The following is a 16,636-nucleotide window of genomic DNA, read 5'->3' on the forward strand; positions in this document are numbered from 1 at the left end:
TTCTATAAATGGTTTTGTGGAGGCCTTTTTTCTATGTCAGACACCTAAATGTATCTTGCTGTTCTTTGTCTTTGGAAAAATTTACAGAATTAAATATGCAGTCAAGTAGTTCTTTGAAGTCATTGAAAAAACACCAGGAATTTGGAGCTTCTTGTCTGGGGAGTGTAATGCCCACCAATCTAAGGAGAGAAAGCACTTACCACAAGACTAAATGTGGCCTCTGATGCAGTAATCTAAGTTACTCAGTGGCTCAGCTAAAATGCTTTCAGCACTGGGGTGTTTTACACAGCAGACAGGATGTTACTTTTAGTTTCCTGGCACCTCAGGAGAGAGAGCAAATAGAGATCTGGAATCCAGTAAAAGCAAAGTAGTAGTGGAATTTATTCTTAAAATGTATTACACAAATTTGAATTTACAGTGGATGCAGGTGTTTTGGATCTGAAACAGAGCAGGAGGCTGGAGAACTCTAAGTCAAACAACACAGTATCAACCATCTTTGTTTGGCCCCAGCTAAATGTGTTGAAAGCCAGTGTAAACTTTCCTACTGACACAGTGTTTTATTGGAACCAAAGACACTGCCGTCACTTTAAAAGCTTTACATGGGAAGTTTTGAAAATATGGATTTGAGCCTGACTTATTTTGATGCCTGCTGATGGGAAACATTTAAAAATGTGCTTTCAATTGATTTAGTGGAAGTGATAGTTTTGTTATTTCCACATCAAAATTGTTGCTCCAGAGGATTTTCTGGAATGTTTTTCTTGATATGTTGAAGTTCAGGGGAGTGTCAGTGAAGGTTTTGTGATGATTTGACATGTCGCTGTTGTGGCTGTTGGAGTTGCAGTTAGTGATTTCCTGGAAAGGAGGAGTGTACCAGAGAGGAGTTATAGCCTCTTATTGCCTTGGTAGGAAGGAAAAAATGGTTTATTTGTCATCCTCAGGGGAGTCCTGACTTGTTATAGATGGAGTTTGTGGGTGTCTCTTATAGGGTCAAAGGCTTATTTATTAGAAAAAGCAACCTAGACATTATTTAAGTGTTGAAGTAATAAATATAGTAACAAATGCCCATCAGACAGGGGGCTTTGGTGCAGAACATCTACTGGAGGTGCTTATGACACTCCAGGTCTTAAATTTTTGTAAGAAAGGGAGATGTTATGCATTTGATACATTAAGGGATAGTACTGTGTTTGCTTCTAATATCTTGTTTGTATTTCTGTGTAATAGGAATTCTGACTTCTGTTGCTTTGTGAGATTTGAGACTTAATAGGCTTTATTGTAACATATTTAGTAAATACTGCTTGGACTGTTCTGTGTGCTTCTACTAAGCTTTCTCTATTTGGTGCTCCTGGATTGAGTTAATAAAGTCTTTAATTAAATCTTGCATCAACTAGCACAAAAAATATATTTAATTAAAAGATGTCATGGATTCAAATAGTCCAACAGTATTCCCAAGGCATTTTGCAAGGCAAGTGTAGCTGCTGACACTTCTGAGTGAGCTTACCCATTCCCTGGGCTGGTTTGGTTTGGAAGGAAGCACAGGGCAAGGGGCTCTCAGCTGAAGCCTTTGTACAGTCAGGGAATCATATGTGGGGAGTGACTCTTGAATTAGCCCTACAAAATAATTTTTGAATCCCATTAGTTTTCATACTGGAAATAGTAAAATGTGACAGACATATCTGTTGGCAGAGCCATTCTTCTTATTGCCAAAGCTATCCAGTTCCAACTTATGTTTCTATTTAGCAGCCTGATCGTTACAAGACATACAGTAGTCACATGTGCAAACTGTTTTTCAGTGTTTTTTGTTAGTATTTCTGCTCAGAGCTGAAAACTGCCCAGGGACTTGCTTGCATGCACTACCAGTTGGGATGCTATTTAATACCAATGAAGAGGTCTTATATTGAGGCCAGTTTGGTTAGTGCAAATTATAGAACAAGACCAGAATCATCTGGCACTTATGACTCTGCAGTGTCCTGGAAATTCTGAGCTGTTGAAAGACTTCAGCTTTCAGTGCTTTTTTTCCACCCCAGAAATAGCTTGCACTTCATCTGCAAGTCTGGGAAATAAGATCATCTGAATTTTATAGTTAAGCTCTGACTTGAGACTTCCAGGTTTATGTGACCTTGACAAGTTACTTAGTTTTTTAAATGTTTTGTTTCCTTACCTGCTGAGCTGAGAATTACCTTAATGTGTAACCATGGTTTAGGTAATATTTGTGAATACTTGGAGCACCCCAGAAGATGCTGCATTTGTATGTGGCATGCTAACCTGGCAATTTGGGTGGAAATAACATACCATCTGTTTATGGAAAGAAGAGAAGTCAGCTTTAAAAACCCAAAATCCAATTTAATGAAATCTCTTTGCCTTAGGTTTCCTGCAGCAGTCTCCAATTTCAGGAGAAATTAGTTTAATAAGTGAGTGGCACAGTGATAGGAACAGCTTGAGCTGGATGCCTCCAGCCAGGGACCCAGAGCACACAGATCCTTGGGCCTTTGTACCCTTCCAGTTGAGGCACCCATCCTGCATCCACTCTTGGTGTGCTTTGCAAACACCCCTTGGTCCAGTGGTGGGTTTTGGTCTGGGATCTTCTTTTTCCATGTTGGATTCTTTCTCTGTCTCCAGGTGGGTGTTGGCTGCATTTATCTGGCTGGGTTGCAGCTTCTGCTGAGTTATGGCCTCCTTATCTCCCAGTTCACACTGGTCTCAGGACCTCCCTTCATGTAACTGAGCAGAAGTTCAAGATAAGTTTGACTTTTCTAGGTGGGTGCTTGGAGCTGGTGAGAGTTTGGAGCTTGTGGCCTAAAACTCCAGCAGCTTTAGCTACTTTTGCTAAGCAAAGCCACTCAGACAAAAGAATACAGTTAAAGAACACAACTGATTTACAACAGTCCTCCTTTTTTTATTAAGCATTTCTGCTCATGTGTCAGAAGGAACTCACAGTCTTTAAATACAACCCTGAGTCTCAGATACAAGGTTATTACAAGCAACAGGCACAATACAAGCAGAGTGAGCAAGGTCACCATTGGATGGAGCATCTTAATATAGGTCACATTGCTGTTGGTCACCACCCAAAGAGAGTTTTCCACCATCAGTGTTGTGCCTCCTTCTTCACTTTTTCCAAGACATGATGCATCTCGTCTGCACTGAATGGTGACTAGAATTTTTTGTCCGTCATTTTGGCCATGTTCCAGCAGTTGATGCAGGTCATCAGGTTTTAGTGGCTTCCTCACCAGTGCAGAATTATTCTGATGGGGATAGATAGTAAATTTTAGCTTAAGTATAATTGGACTGGAACCATTGATTGGACATAATAGGAACTGAATAATTAAAATTGCATCCCACAGTGTTTCTACAGTTAGAAGTAATTGAGTGATTATTTGTCCCTATAGTGATATTATTTACAAACATAAGATTACAAAGAGTTCTTACACGAACACATCATTTTCCCACATAGGCAAGTTCAGTTTCAGGGCTTTCTTTGGAATGTATTTCAAATGACAGACATTTTGTTCAGTGTCAAAACAAATGTCTTGAGCTTTGATGGTTTTACTTTCACAAATAAATCCCTGTTGTTCTCCAGCAACATGCACATCAACACTGAGACTCTGCCATTTGATACTGTTTTGTTGGGCCCATACTCAGCTCTGGTGGGCAGAGAGCAGTTCCATCATGATTCAGTGCTAATACCGGGATTGGGTCTGTGGTGTATTCTAATATGGTGCATATTGTTGAGACAAAAGCTGTGCCATTATTACTCTGGAGCTAGATGGGAAATTGGCTGCATACCGCCACCATTGGAATTCTCTCTCAAAATCAGTTGCATTTTCTCAAATTTTTTAAAAATTTCAATGTGTAAGATACACCCTTCCCCTTCTCTTATGGTTGTGGCTACCATAGATTGTATCTACAATTGTGCTTGGATGCAGCTAAGAGCTAGTGCTGATTTCAGAAATTGTGGGATCAGCTCCTCCCTTAACCTGTGGAGGGCTGGTGGCTAAGCTCATTGTGCTGGGCAGTGAGGCAGTGGTTGGATCACGAGCTGTATTGGATTCATAACAAAAAATGAGAGCTGCTTCTTTTTACAGAGCTTTAGGGGCTGGGTAACCCAGCCCCTAACAATCTATGTGAATTAGCTCCTCTTTAGTCCTGTTAACTTTATACCAAACTGAATTGTGCATTGATTATGTACTTAGCCATGCAGCTGTGCTCATCTGGGTTAACAGCACCAAGAGTGGTGAGTGAGCTGTCCCACTTCATCTCTTCAGAGTATCAGTTCTTCATAGTGCCATCACTCATTAGCTGGCTGGTTACTCACCCCTCGTTTGACATGAGCCTGGTGTATCCAATTTTCTTTCCCTAGAGCAGCAATGCATTTGTCCAGGGCTTTTATCCTCTAAGCGGAGTCGTAAATAAGTGAGTCTTAATTGATTGAGAGTTCCATGTAGTGGCCAAATTTCCTGGGGCCCCCACCAGCTGTCCTAGTAATAAATGGCCATTCCTCCTGGCACAAAGCCACTGTGTGCTCTTTAGATAATTGAGCTGTACCATAAATCTTTTCTCAATTTTACAATACCTTGACCAAGGGCATCCTCTTTTCTACGCTGAGTTTGTTCCCTGTTACCAGAAAGGATAAAGAAAAAGCAGCAAAAAAGATTGTCAGGGAGACCCTCCTGAGGAGTCATGAGGTTCAGAGAGGAGGGTAGGTTCAGCTGGATCCAGTCTTGGTGTCAGATTTGGCTAACAGTTTGTATCTGAAGAATTAGATTTCCCATTGCTATGAGGGACTTGAACTCTGTTCTTACGTATGGAATTGAATCCCCTTTCTGTGTGCACATTACTGTCTGATGAGGCTGTGCAGCTGTGAGTGAGCTGCAGTGGGGGGGTGGGGGGGGGGCTCAAACCCACTGCAAGACCTTCTTCAAATCTGCCTGGGGAGTTTTAACACTCACCCTTCAATGCCTCCTGCTCCAGAGGTTCCTGGTGAACTCACCTGATGCCAGCACTTGGGTATTGGGAGACAAGAAGTTGTGAAAGTGGTTTTCTGCAGCAGTTTCCAATTCCAAGAAAAGTTAGTTTAATAATGGAGTGGCACAGCAATAGGAGCAGCTTGAGCTGGGTGCCTGCAGCCAGGGACCCAGAACACAAAAATCACTGAACCTTTGTACCCTCACAGTCAATGCACCCATCCTGCATCCACTCTTGGTGTGCTTTGCAAACACCCCTTGGTTCAGTGGTGGGTGGTCTGGGACCTTCTTGCTCCCTGTCGGATTCTTTCTCTGTCTCCAGGTGGGTGTTGGCTGCTTTGATTTGGCTGGGTTGCGGCTTCTGCTGTGACCCAGAGCTCACGCTGCTCCCAGGGCCTCCCTTCATGTAACTGAGCAGAAGTTCAAGATAAGTTCAGCTTTCCTAGGTGGAGCTTGCAGCTTGTGGCTGAAGATTCCAGCAGCTTCAGCTACTCATGCTAAGGAGAACTACTCAGACAGAAGAATGCAGTGAGCTAAATTAATTTACCACAGTCCTGTTGCTCCTGACAATTAAGGTGGATGCTGGTTTTATTTCATGGATAGTAGCACAAATGTCTTGCTTAAAAGAATCACATTTCTTTTACCCATTTCCAGCAAAAAGCAGCTTGGGAAAAATATGTGCTGCAGTTATGCAGAATAGAAGTGATATGACTAAACACACTGTTAATGCTAAATCTGGAGTTCACATCATCATTATCTTATTTCATGTTTTGCAGTTTTATTATAATTGTATCCTAGGTGTGTTGAGCCTCACAGAGCTTAAAATGAGAAGGGTGGGAGCAAGAGACTGAATTGTTTCTTCTGGACAAACTTAAAATACACTTAATTTTAAGGTTGTCTGTAGACATTAGAAACCTATGAGAGTGTGTTTGATGTTGACAGTGCAGATTAATCACCCAAAGTAAATGTCAGCAATATGAGTCAGTTAGGTCAGATAACCACTGTACCTTATGTCAGTCAATTATAAAGCATATTTTTAGTAATGGAAGACCTTTTTGTACTTCAGTAACAAAGAAACGATCACATGTGAAAAATGATCACCTTTGGAGCAATTTAGTCATGACTGTCCATGGGTACCTGTTAACAGGCCAGCAGTTGGATTAAATGAGGCTGGGAATGAATGTGCAGAATGAACAGCAGGCAATCTGATCTAAGGTTTATTCTTAAATTCTAATTTTCCAAAGTAATGTAGTTTCAGTCATTTCATTAACTAGTAAGTAAAGATTTTAGCATTCTTGTTTTCTTACACTGCTGCAGTAAAGTGAACAATCCTCAAATGTAAAAGCTGGAGATTAATACGGTTTTAATTGATCAAAATTGAGTGCAGGCACTTGCTTTTTTCAGCATCTTGTATGGCACTGCAGCTGTTTGAGGCATCTTCTGATTGGTGTCTGTGCCAAAAGATCCTTGTGTTTGTACTGGTAATAGGAGAATCATTGCTTTCACTTTCCTCATTCAGCCATCAGCTAAAAATACTGTTTAAAAAATTTAGGAGATCTTAAAACATTGCTTCTCCGAACTGGTGGGCCTAAAACTCAGTTATAATTAAGAGTTACTTAGAGAATTCAGCCAAGTGCAGACCTCTGTGCAGATGACTGAATCAGACAACAGCAGGAAATGCAGCTTGAGGAAATTTGGGTCATCTCCAAGCACGTTCTGGTGTTGAAGATGCAACTCTAAGTGCAGCTTTGTTCGTGTCTCTTGGCTAAGTTGTGTAAGGTCATCTTGCTGCACTTTGTATCCTGGATGATTTTATAACCTGTTTCCTAACAAATATAGAAGAAACTTGATGTCTGCACTGCTTTCCTTCCAGCCTTTTAGAAATAGCAAATGTTTCCAGCCAAAATTTGAGGATGGAGCATGATATTGCTAAGACAAAAAGCCATCTCCAGCATCTGGAAAGGGCTGTTATTTTTTTCTCTCTTCTGTAACTGATGGATTATCCTCTTTGTGTTGGTGATGCTTTCAGAAAGTGCTTTCTCCTGGTCCATATGATGAAAATAAATAAAAACAACCCTTTGTCCAAAGTATTACAACCTTATGGATTTGGGAAGGTGGAAAAAAAGCACTTGTGGTTAGCTATACCTGGAGAACAGAAGGAAGATTTCTGTCTAGGATTGTCATTTTAGGTGCCTTTTCAGTCCTCATGTGCTTTTAATTGTAGGTTGCAGTCTAAAGAACTCATTTCAACATACCTCACATATACTATGACACTTGAAAAGCTGCTCTGAGTAGGCAGTGTTGTCAGCTATGAAGAACAGACTTTGAAGTGTTTGTTTTAGTACTTTGAGATTTATATCTTGAATTCCAGAGATTTTTTGTAAGTGGAAATGTGAATACCTTTGCTTGGGGTAGCAAGTTAATCCTAGGAGCAGGGTATATATTCTCACATTTCTGGGGAGAAGTGAATGGTCCCAGTAGCACTAAATTGCATCTGTTTCTGCACTAAAATAAAAAGAGCACTTCTTGTATTGGCTGTAGTTTCCAGTCCTGTTTTGCTGTGCTTTGTCTGCATCTGCTCCCAGCAAGTGTGGCTGGCCTCAGTGATAAAAATAAACACAGAATAACTGAATTGCCCCTCGAGCAAACAGACTGCGAGCTCCACACGGGGTCAGACCAAGTGTGTTTGTCTGGCATTCCCAGGATGTGATGCAGGTAGATGTGAGTCCTGGACAGGATCAGCCAGAAACAAACTCAGGGGCTTTGTGCTGCTGATGCCAGAGCTGGTGGTGCCCTGGAGTGGAGCAGGAAGGGTCACAGGGCATGACAGAAAAATGGGCTGGATGTGGAAGGTCAGGAGTATTGCCTGCTGTCTGATGGCAGATGAAGGAGCCACTGCAGAATTCCTGCTGTGCTGGTCCAGGATCAGCTCCTGAAGGTGTGAAGTGCTTGCTCTTAGTGTGAGGTTCATATTTGAGTTCTGTTCATGTGTTAGCCTACTCAAGGGCAGAGCCAATGAATGACCAGCAACAACAGAAAACTGCCCAGGGGTCCTCAGGTTCTTACCTTTCACTTTGCTTGCCAGAGCCCACCCTCCTAGCCCACCTTTTCTGAGGAGAATTACAGATCTTCAGGCTCTCTTACTGTGTCTGTCAATAGTGTTTTTATTGGTTTGTGGGTATCTGGTAGGATAGAACAAAACTTTTAAACTGTGTTGGACAATAGGGCAGTGTAGCAGCTCTGTTCCTGACTCTACTCCATAACTATTGCTTTTCCTTCATACTTATCTTTTAATTGAATGTAAAGAACTTAAGTGTGAAATACTATAAGCATTGAATTGGAAGATCTCTCTGTCAAGCTCTCAAATTTTTTTTCACACGTTGCTGTGGGAAAAGAAATTATTGTTAGGAAGAAAAACACTTAATAAGGATACTTAAAAATGGAATGGTGCCTAAGAGGCTTTGTCAATAAGCAGTTTTCAGGCCACGCTCTGAAGAACAGCTTAGATGTCCCAAAGGATTTTTACAGCTCTGCCAGTGAGTCTAATTACAGATAATTCTGCTCTTGCTTAAGTCATGCCTCAGCTGGATCCTTCCATCAGCTCGGCTGCTGGAACAGCAGTGTTAATATTGCTTTTTGCAGTTTAGTTAATTGGCTCTGATGTACACTGAAGTTACATATATGTGGAATGAATAAATTGCTTCTTGTCTGAATCAGATGGATCATAATAGTTTGTGGGTGTTTGTTTTTAGGGATTATGTGAGGAGCGAACTGGAATCAGGCTATGAAGGACCAATGTACTTGGAGCCTCTCTCCATGAACCGTTTCATGACTGCTTTAGTAGGTAAGTGCTTCAAATAATTGAGAGAGCTCTAGTTCTCTTCATTGGAACCTATGGATGTTTTACCTCTTTGTTTCAAATCCTTTCTATCACTTTACCTTGTTGTGATTCTTACTAATATGCAAGAGGCATGGGAGGACAGCTGTATCCTGCCTGGCTTTTTCTGTGCCACTGATTTACCAATACCCCATACTTGCAGCTCTGAAATAGTTTCCAGGTCTGTTTGTTATGCTCTACCTCTGCTATTTTCAGACTGTGCAGTCTGATTCAGAACAACTGGAGTGTCTATAATAACCTTTTTGTGGAAAGTACTGTAGAAATTTCAATAGTTATGTGCATTTGTAGTGTTTTTATCAGTTCAGGTGTTGTACACATAAATTCTTCATTGCTCTTATAGCTAAACAATGTCATTCTCTTACAAAATCTGATGAAACACATTGATGGGTGTGAGTGTGGGACTACAGGCTACTGGTTTTCTTACAGAGTCCTGAGGATATTTCTAATTAAAGAGTTAAGGAGTAACAAGTCAAACACATTTAAATTGTTTGATTAATGGCAGAGATGACTTTCCTACCTAAAAATCCCTAATAAATAATGAAGAGTTGGATTTTCCAGAGTCTTTCCTTACCCTTTGAACTTTGACTGGAAGAGAATAAATTCAGTGTTAAGGTTGCTACACCAAACCATATGTTCTCCTGAGAGGATACTGGAATACACATACACACACACCCCCCATGTGTATTTTAAAATGAAGCCTGAGACAAGCTTGCAAGAAAAATCTTCCTTAATTCCTTTCACTAAGATCCATGGTTTTCATCAGATTATTGACAGATTTAGTCAGCCATGTACTACTGTTGGCAAAACTCAGCTGCTCTCTGTTTACTTGCAGCTGCTACTGGCAGATAAAAATGGGTTTACCACTTTACAGTATGTTAGGTCTGACAGAATTTACCCATGTCCTGTTTGCCTGCATTCTGACTTTGAAATGTGGCATTTGTCTTTGATTTTAATATTTTTAATAGAAGTAACACTGGTAATTTTCAATGAAAGATTATTTAGATATAGTTTCCTCTCTCTTTTGAATGTCTAGGTGTACTTTCCTGTCTTGTCAAATGATGCCAAAGTACAGCTAAAGCTTCTGGTATGTTTTTTTAGGAGAAAATGTTTGTAATTAGTCCTGTGAATCTCTCCCAGGTGCAGTGCAGGGTTCTGTGATAAAACAGAATCCCTCATGAAGCATCGTGCAGGCCTGGGCAGGAAGAGATCAGGAGGCATTGTGTCATTCAGTATCACTTGAAAACTAAACCAAGAGTCAAACCCAGCATGCTGCATCTAGGTTTTAATATGCACTAAAAACAAGTGAGAAAAAGATAATGGTTTTACTCAATACAGTTTTGGGTTGTAGTGGGTACCAGACTAAAGTGTCCCCTTACTGTAATTGTTTTTCAGAAATAGGTGCTTGTGACTGGACTAGCAAATGTGTATGTGTTAACATATTCAATATCCCCATTCTTAATTTTTCTTATTCTTTCAAAGCCAACTTGAAAATATAATTTTGGTCTTGATGACAAGCACTCATCTTTGGGGAAGACTTGTGAAAGTGGTCTTCGAGGCTTGACAGTGTTTTGTATAAATACGAAATGTTTTGATTTGTTGTATACAAGGTTGTTTATTCACTGGAGTTTCAGGAATACACAGCACTGAGTGGTGTCATCTTCACAGCAAAATGAATGTACAGGTGCTTTGCTCCATCTTTTTCTCACACATTCTGACAGGGTGTTGTGCTGCAGCACTGCTGGCAGGCACCAAAGCAGGTGCATGAGGGAATGGAATGATGGTGCTAGTGGTACAGCTCTGGTTCCTGAAGTTCTGGTCAGAATTAAGGGAATGATGTACAATATCAGTTGGTTCACAGAAGTAACCTTTGTTAATGCTTTTATTCATTAATGCTTTCTGAATGGGATCTCTCAGTCATTTCTTCCCTGCATTTAACTCAGTCTGATGACAATTGTCTAGGGATAATAATGTGTTCCTTAGTGCTGGATGGGAGAAATAAATGTCTTTGGAGATGGCCTCTTGGATGAGTGAGCCACTTTGGAGCACATCATCTATGAACTTTTCAAAGCTGCTGTGTGGTTTTGCAAGTGATGCTACCTTGAAGACTTGCTTTTTCTTATGGCACAATAATGGAGTGTTATATTAGCTTTAGGATACCTTGTTTTTGACTAAGTCACTGATGTAGTCAGGGAGTTTGGTAACATCAGCTTTCTAAAACTGTGAATGAAACAAAGATGCTTCTCTACTCCAAGTGGCTGTACCATGTCAGCTTTCTTGTTGAACATTTTCCATTAGCTTGTGAGCTGAGAGGCTCTGGCTACCTGTCAGCAATGCTTAATGCATCTGTGGGGGTTTGGGGAAGGAAAAAGAATGGGCAGGAAGTTCACACAGTGGGTTTCTTCCTTATTGCTTCATTCCCTAGCAGAGGACCCTGGTTGGTGTCTTCCAGGGGTGTTACAGCTGTTGGGTTCATTAGCTGTGTCTGTCAGTTTTCAGGCCACAGCATTTCAGTTTACAGGGTGCAAACATTCACCTGGATTTGATAGTCATAGCAGATACCTTGAGTGTTAAAATCTGTGATTTGATGTTAGGTTACTTTCTCTGGCTGATCCTGCTGTGCGACATTGATGACTGATGCTGTGCAGCCCCACCTGCAGATAAAGTGTGATTTACTGCAGAGAGAGATTGTCTGTCCTGAACTAAGGTGCTGCTACCTCACTTTAAAATGGGAAGTACCATCACTCAAAGCTCCATTGGAGACATTCATGCCTTTGCTGCAGGAGTTGAGAACTGACAAGGTGCACACTTCAGGGACGAGGTTGGAGCCTCCAGAAAAAGTGCTCCACGTATTTCCTTTGATGGTGTGTACAATTCTCCTTTCCATGACAAGTAACTTTTGACAAGTGTTTAAACTAAAAGGGTGGGAAGGCCAGAGCTGAGCAGGGATGAACAGCACACTCCACACATGGCTGTTGGTGGAAAGCAGGTTCTGTTGTTTACTGAGAATGAACTAATTTGTGATCAGAGAGCTCCAGAGTCATCCCAGAGAGCACTGGATTGTTTAATGTGGTGCTGTTGCAGTATTTGATTTCAGATGACAGCACTCTTATTAAATGCTGAAGAACACATTGGATGCTGGTGTTTGTGTCCCTTTGTGAAGCTGAGTTGCCTTAGTTACCGTGAGTCGCAGAAATCCTCGCAAGCTGCCTGCCAGGCTCCTGAATATGACAGCACAGCAGTGAGCTGGTGGTGTCTTAAATAGGATTGTAGCAATGTGTGTGTGGGCAGAGAACAACAAAGCAGAGGGAGAATGCTTCAGAGCTGGAGTCTGCTGAACGTTTAAAGAGATGAGTAGAGTAACTTTCTGGGAGGCTCAGAAGACCCAGTATGCTGATAGTGTCGTGCTGAGAGCAGGGGTGCTTCTGCAGAGTCATCTGCTAATTCAGAAATACATCTATAAATTGACAGTTGGAATTTACCTTGAAAGAGGACAGTGTGAAGAAGGGAGAACTTTGTATGCTTAAATAGTAGAGATTAGCGATTGCTTTCAGCTCAGTTGCAGTTATTTTGAAAGCAGAAGTCCTTCCCTAGGTAGGGGAGCTTGGCAGAGTGAAAGCAAAACCCTGGTACTGCTGTTTGTCCTCTGGGAGCTTCCCTCCCCAGCCCATCCAGAAGGGCTTACAAGGTCAGTGAGCTTATGTGAGCACATGGAGCTCATGCTGACCTAGAGATGTTACAGGCCTTGGTCTGGTTCCTCTCTTTTCCTAAATCCAGCTCCTGGTTTCAGGGAAAGTTACGAAATGCAGCATGGAGGTAGTTCCAAACCAGGGCATTAGCACTTGAACTTAGTGCCACGTATTGTGGCATTTGGATATAAATTAACATAGATGGTGAAGAAGGGTCTGTTTTCAAATAATGTGCCATAAATTTCAAATAATATGCCATAAATATCTTCCTTACTGCAAAATGATGAGTGAGGATTGTTCTTGTCCAGGCAATGTGCATTTTTCCCCTTTCAGTTTCCTCTGGGATCGAGGGTACCACTTCAGTGTCTCTGAAGGGAGCAGTTATACTGAAGTGGTCTTAGTGCTTCAGAAATACCACCCTCCAGATCTGTGGGTGTGTGGGGGAGATGTGCTCATGCTTGTGTCCCCACCAGCTATTAAGGAGAATTTAGTTGTTAATTATCTGTCACTTGCAAGCTTCAATGATCTTTCTGAGCAACTGCCTCAGGGCGTTATGAAATTATTGAAGTCTCAGCTGCTGACCTGGCTGTTCTCTTGTTGCTGTTCTTGGTCAGTAATTCCTCTTGACAGTGTAAATATTGTTGCTCTAAAAGCCATTTGGGACCTCTGATTGCTTTTTTGTGTAGGTCAGGATGAAATACTGTACCTGGGCTTCAAAAAAGCTGCTGTGTGTACAAATACTGATGGGATTTCAGCTGAGCTGGGGGTGATGAGGAAAAAGAGGGCTGGCTTGTTGAGTTACCCTCTGTATGATTTATTCCTGGGGCTTTATTAATCTGATTCTGCATGTGTTTTGGCTTTACAGCTGGCTAATCTGGGAAGTGAAAGCATTTTGGAAAGGGTAGCTTTAGTGACCCAGCAAAAGACACGGAGAGGAGCCTGGTTTCATAACAGAGATGTCCTAGTTAGACCCGTCATAATATGCTGGATGCTGATAACGGTGTTCTGGAAAGATAACGTATTAAAAATACGCTTTTTCCTGAAGGGGATAATCAGCTTGATTCTGAACTGCTGTGTCGCGTTTCCAGGGCAGCTGGTGGTGTGCACGCTCTGCTCCTGCGTCATGAAGACCAAGCAGATCTGGCTCTTCTCCGCGCACATGCTCCCTCTGCTGGCTCGGCTCTGCCTCGTCCCGCTCGAGACCATCGTCATCATCAACAAATTCGCCATGATTTTCACCGGATTGGAAGTTCTCTACTTCCTGGCATCCAATCTTCTGGTGCCCTATAACTTGGCGAAATCTGCGTACAGAGAGCTTGTCCAGGTAGGATGGTGGATGCAGCCATTCTGTTTTCTGAGCCTTTTATGCAGGAAAAAGTAAAAAAAAACACTTTAGCTATCTTCTGTGCACCTGTGTTTGTGTGCTAACTCATCCTTTCTTAGCCAACCAAATAAGCTCCTATCCATAGCATCTTCTTTCTTTAATTTATGTTAGTTTTGAATGGGTGAGCAGTTAAGACACAAGCCTGAATTATGCTGCTGGCCAGCTGAGCATGGCCACTTTGCTTGGCCTTTGCTTATTCCTTCCCAAATCCAGGCTAAAAAACAAGATTGCATCACACTGGAATTTATTTACAGCCTTATTAAGTGAGGAAGGTAATCCCTGGGCATTCATTGTAGTTGCTGTTTATTTAAAGAAACACTTTCTGTATGAAAAGTGTTTGTAATTATAGAAGTGGTAAATTGTGAGAGATGTTGAAGCTGATTTTGAGTCTAATAATCATTGATTTGAAAAGTCAGTGGTATTTGCTTTGGAGGAGCAGCAACATTACCGAGACCTCAAACAAGAAGACTGATCTGACGTGTCCATTTTCTTAATGCTTTGACATCTGATAAATGTTTAGTGCAAAGGACACTTTCTCACTGCTGTATTTTTATCTTACATATATATATATGTGTGTGTGTGTGTGTGTATATATATATATATATATGTAATATATACATCCTTCTGTATATTTCAATATAAAAAGATGGATGCTTGCTTGGTATTTGACTGAGCCACTCTTTCAGCTTTTATCACTGCCTAGATTTTTTCTCAAACCAAGGCACTGGGGTTTTTTTGCCTTCTGCTCTTCAGTCCATAAGCAGTCTGAAAACTAACTTGTTAAGCTCTTTTGAAGCCTTCTATAAAGTTCTTGTTTGCTGTCATATCTGTCATATACAAACAAAAACTTGGCAACAGGAGGTATGTGCTGTGCCAAGGTCTCAGCCTGTCATGTTGATCATTGGTGTCTGGTTATTTATTTTGTATGTAGTTGGTTTTAAGAGCAGGATTATCCTTCTGTGTTTGTACAGCACCTAGCACTGGTCTGACCTCATTCATGGAATCACAGATTTGTTTAGGTTGGAAAAGAACTCTGAGCTCATCAAGTCCAACCACTCAGACATGTCCCTTAGTGCCACATTTGTATATCTTTTAAATCCATCCAGAGAAGGTGACTCCACCACTGCCCTGGACAGCCCCTTCCGATTCCTGACCACCCTCTCAATGAAGAAATTTTTCCTGATATCCAATCAAAGCCTCCCCTGGCTTGTAGATTTGCTGGTTTAAAAATTAAGTTGGGAGCTGACTGGCAAAGCTTCAATATCCTGTTTTCCAGTGAGAATAGAAATACCATGCTTACTGGGATGAGTGGCAACATGTGGGGTAAAACAGTTGCATGTCTGCACAGGTCAAAGCCTTCCAAAAGGTTGGAACCAGCACTTCCATTTTCCATGTACATGAATGGATGCACAGGTTGGCTCCCTGAAGTCAAGTTCAGATTAGATGTGGATTTGAGACCTGTATCTATTTTTTATTAGACGTGTTTAAAACACTTAAAAATCTTAAAAATGTTTTAATTGCAAATACATTCCAGGTTGAAGAGGAAAAATAGTTGTTTCTTACTGATTTTTTGTTTGTTTGTCAGAATTGAGTTTTAAATACTTATGTTTCCCAAGTCTCCTGATCTCTAGAATTGCTTGTCTCTCCCCTGCCCTGTCCCAGTATTTCAAGTGTTTCCCTGCCAGGCTGTGTTGCAATAATCCTGAGGAGGTATTCCTTGTATCCCTGGCCTTTGGACACTGATCATGCAGAGGGCATAAAGTGTTTTTCCCTTGGGAATACAGAAAAAATGGCAGAAAATTTGTAATGTGGCACTGGCTTTATAAGAATGTTGAATGTTGCTTTTCTAAATACATGTAATAAGAGTTGCAGTGAATAGTTGTGAGTGGTTTTCACATTGTACTGGCAAAACCTGGGATTTTTGTTTTTTAAGAACTTGCTGCTCTTTGCTTGTGTTGCTGAAACAGCAGAAAAAGCATCAGCTCATGGTGTGTTCATGCCACTGGTAGTAACTCTGCTACAAATCAAGCCTAGATGTTTATTCCAGAGGACGATATTGCCATTCCAACTGGAATATTTTTGAGCTTGTATTTCCATTGCTGTAGCTCTGAGCAGTTGTTGGTTTTCAGTGCTGTCCTGGTGATTATGAGTTTACCCACAAATCCAGCTATTTTAGGCTGAATTTGACTGCAGGTTTGATATCAGTGTCAAAACTTAGTGAGTACTGGGTTGTTAAACACCAGGAGCATTTCCTGAGAGCCCTAACAAGTGGACCAGGGCAGCTTTTTGTGTTTGTGTGTATGTTAGGCTGTGCCCAGGGCTATAATTTAAAAGCAGGCCCAGAACCTTGGCCTCCTGTTTGCAGCTGAAGATGCCAGAAATGTCTCACGGTGATGAATCTGCATTATGAGTGTAGCATGACCCTTTTCCAGTGTGGTGGAGCACTGTGCCAGGAACTGCACAGGATTGCTTGCCTTGCTTCCAGGCCAGGGGAGTCTCCTGAGGGCAGGTGCACTTCCTTGACAAGTCTGTGAGCAAAGCAGGAGCTTGGCACTGTGTCCCTGCCAGCAGCATATTGCTTGTCCATCAGCCCCAGTGCTGCAGCAGGTCCTGTGAGTGTCATATCCCTCATGCTTGTCAGCTTTTTTTAGCATTTCTGAAAATTTCCTTGCCATGATGGATTCTATGGCATTGTGGGAAGCAGGTGATG

The 16,636-nt window shown here is 41.5% G+C and overlaps 1 protein-coding gene across 2 annotated transcripts in view; it reads left to right on the top strand.

Annotated features, from left to right (window-relative positions):
* The window catches only part of RNF145 (ring finger protein 145), a 44,663-nt gene that overhangs the window by 18,302 nt on the left and 9,725 nt on the right, over nt 1-16,636 (top strand). For both annotated transcript variants that reach the window (XM_059859978.1, XM_059859979.1), the window contains exons 4-5: nt 8,711-8,802; nt 13,631-13,866. In XM_059859978.1, the coding sequence (XP_059715961.1) occupies nt 8,711-8,802; nt 13,631-13,866 (328 nt within the window). The remainder of the gene's footprint in view (nt 1-8,710; nt 8,803-13,630; nt 13,867-16,636) is intronic.

Source organism: Haemorhous mexicanus, chromosome 15 (assembly GCF_027477595.1).
Source record: "Haemorhous mexicanus isolate bHaeMex1 chromosome 15, bHaeMex1.pri, whole genome shotgun sequence".
NCBI classification, from domain to species: Eukaryota; Metazoa; Chordata; class Aves; order Passeriformes; family Fringillidae; genus Haemorhous; species Haemorhous mexicanus.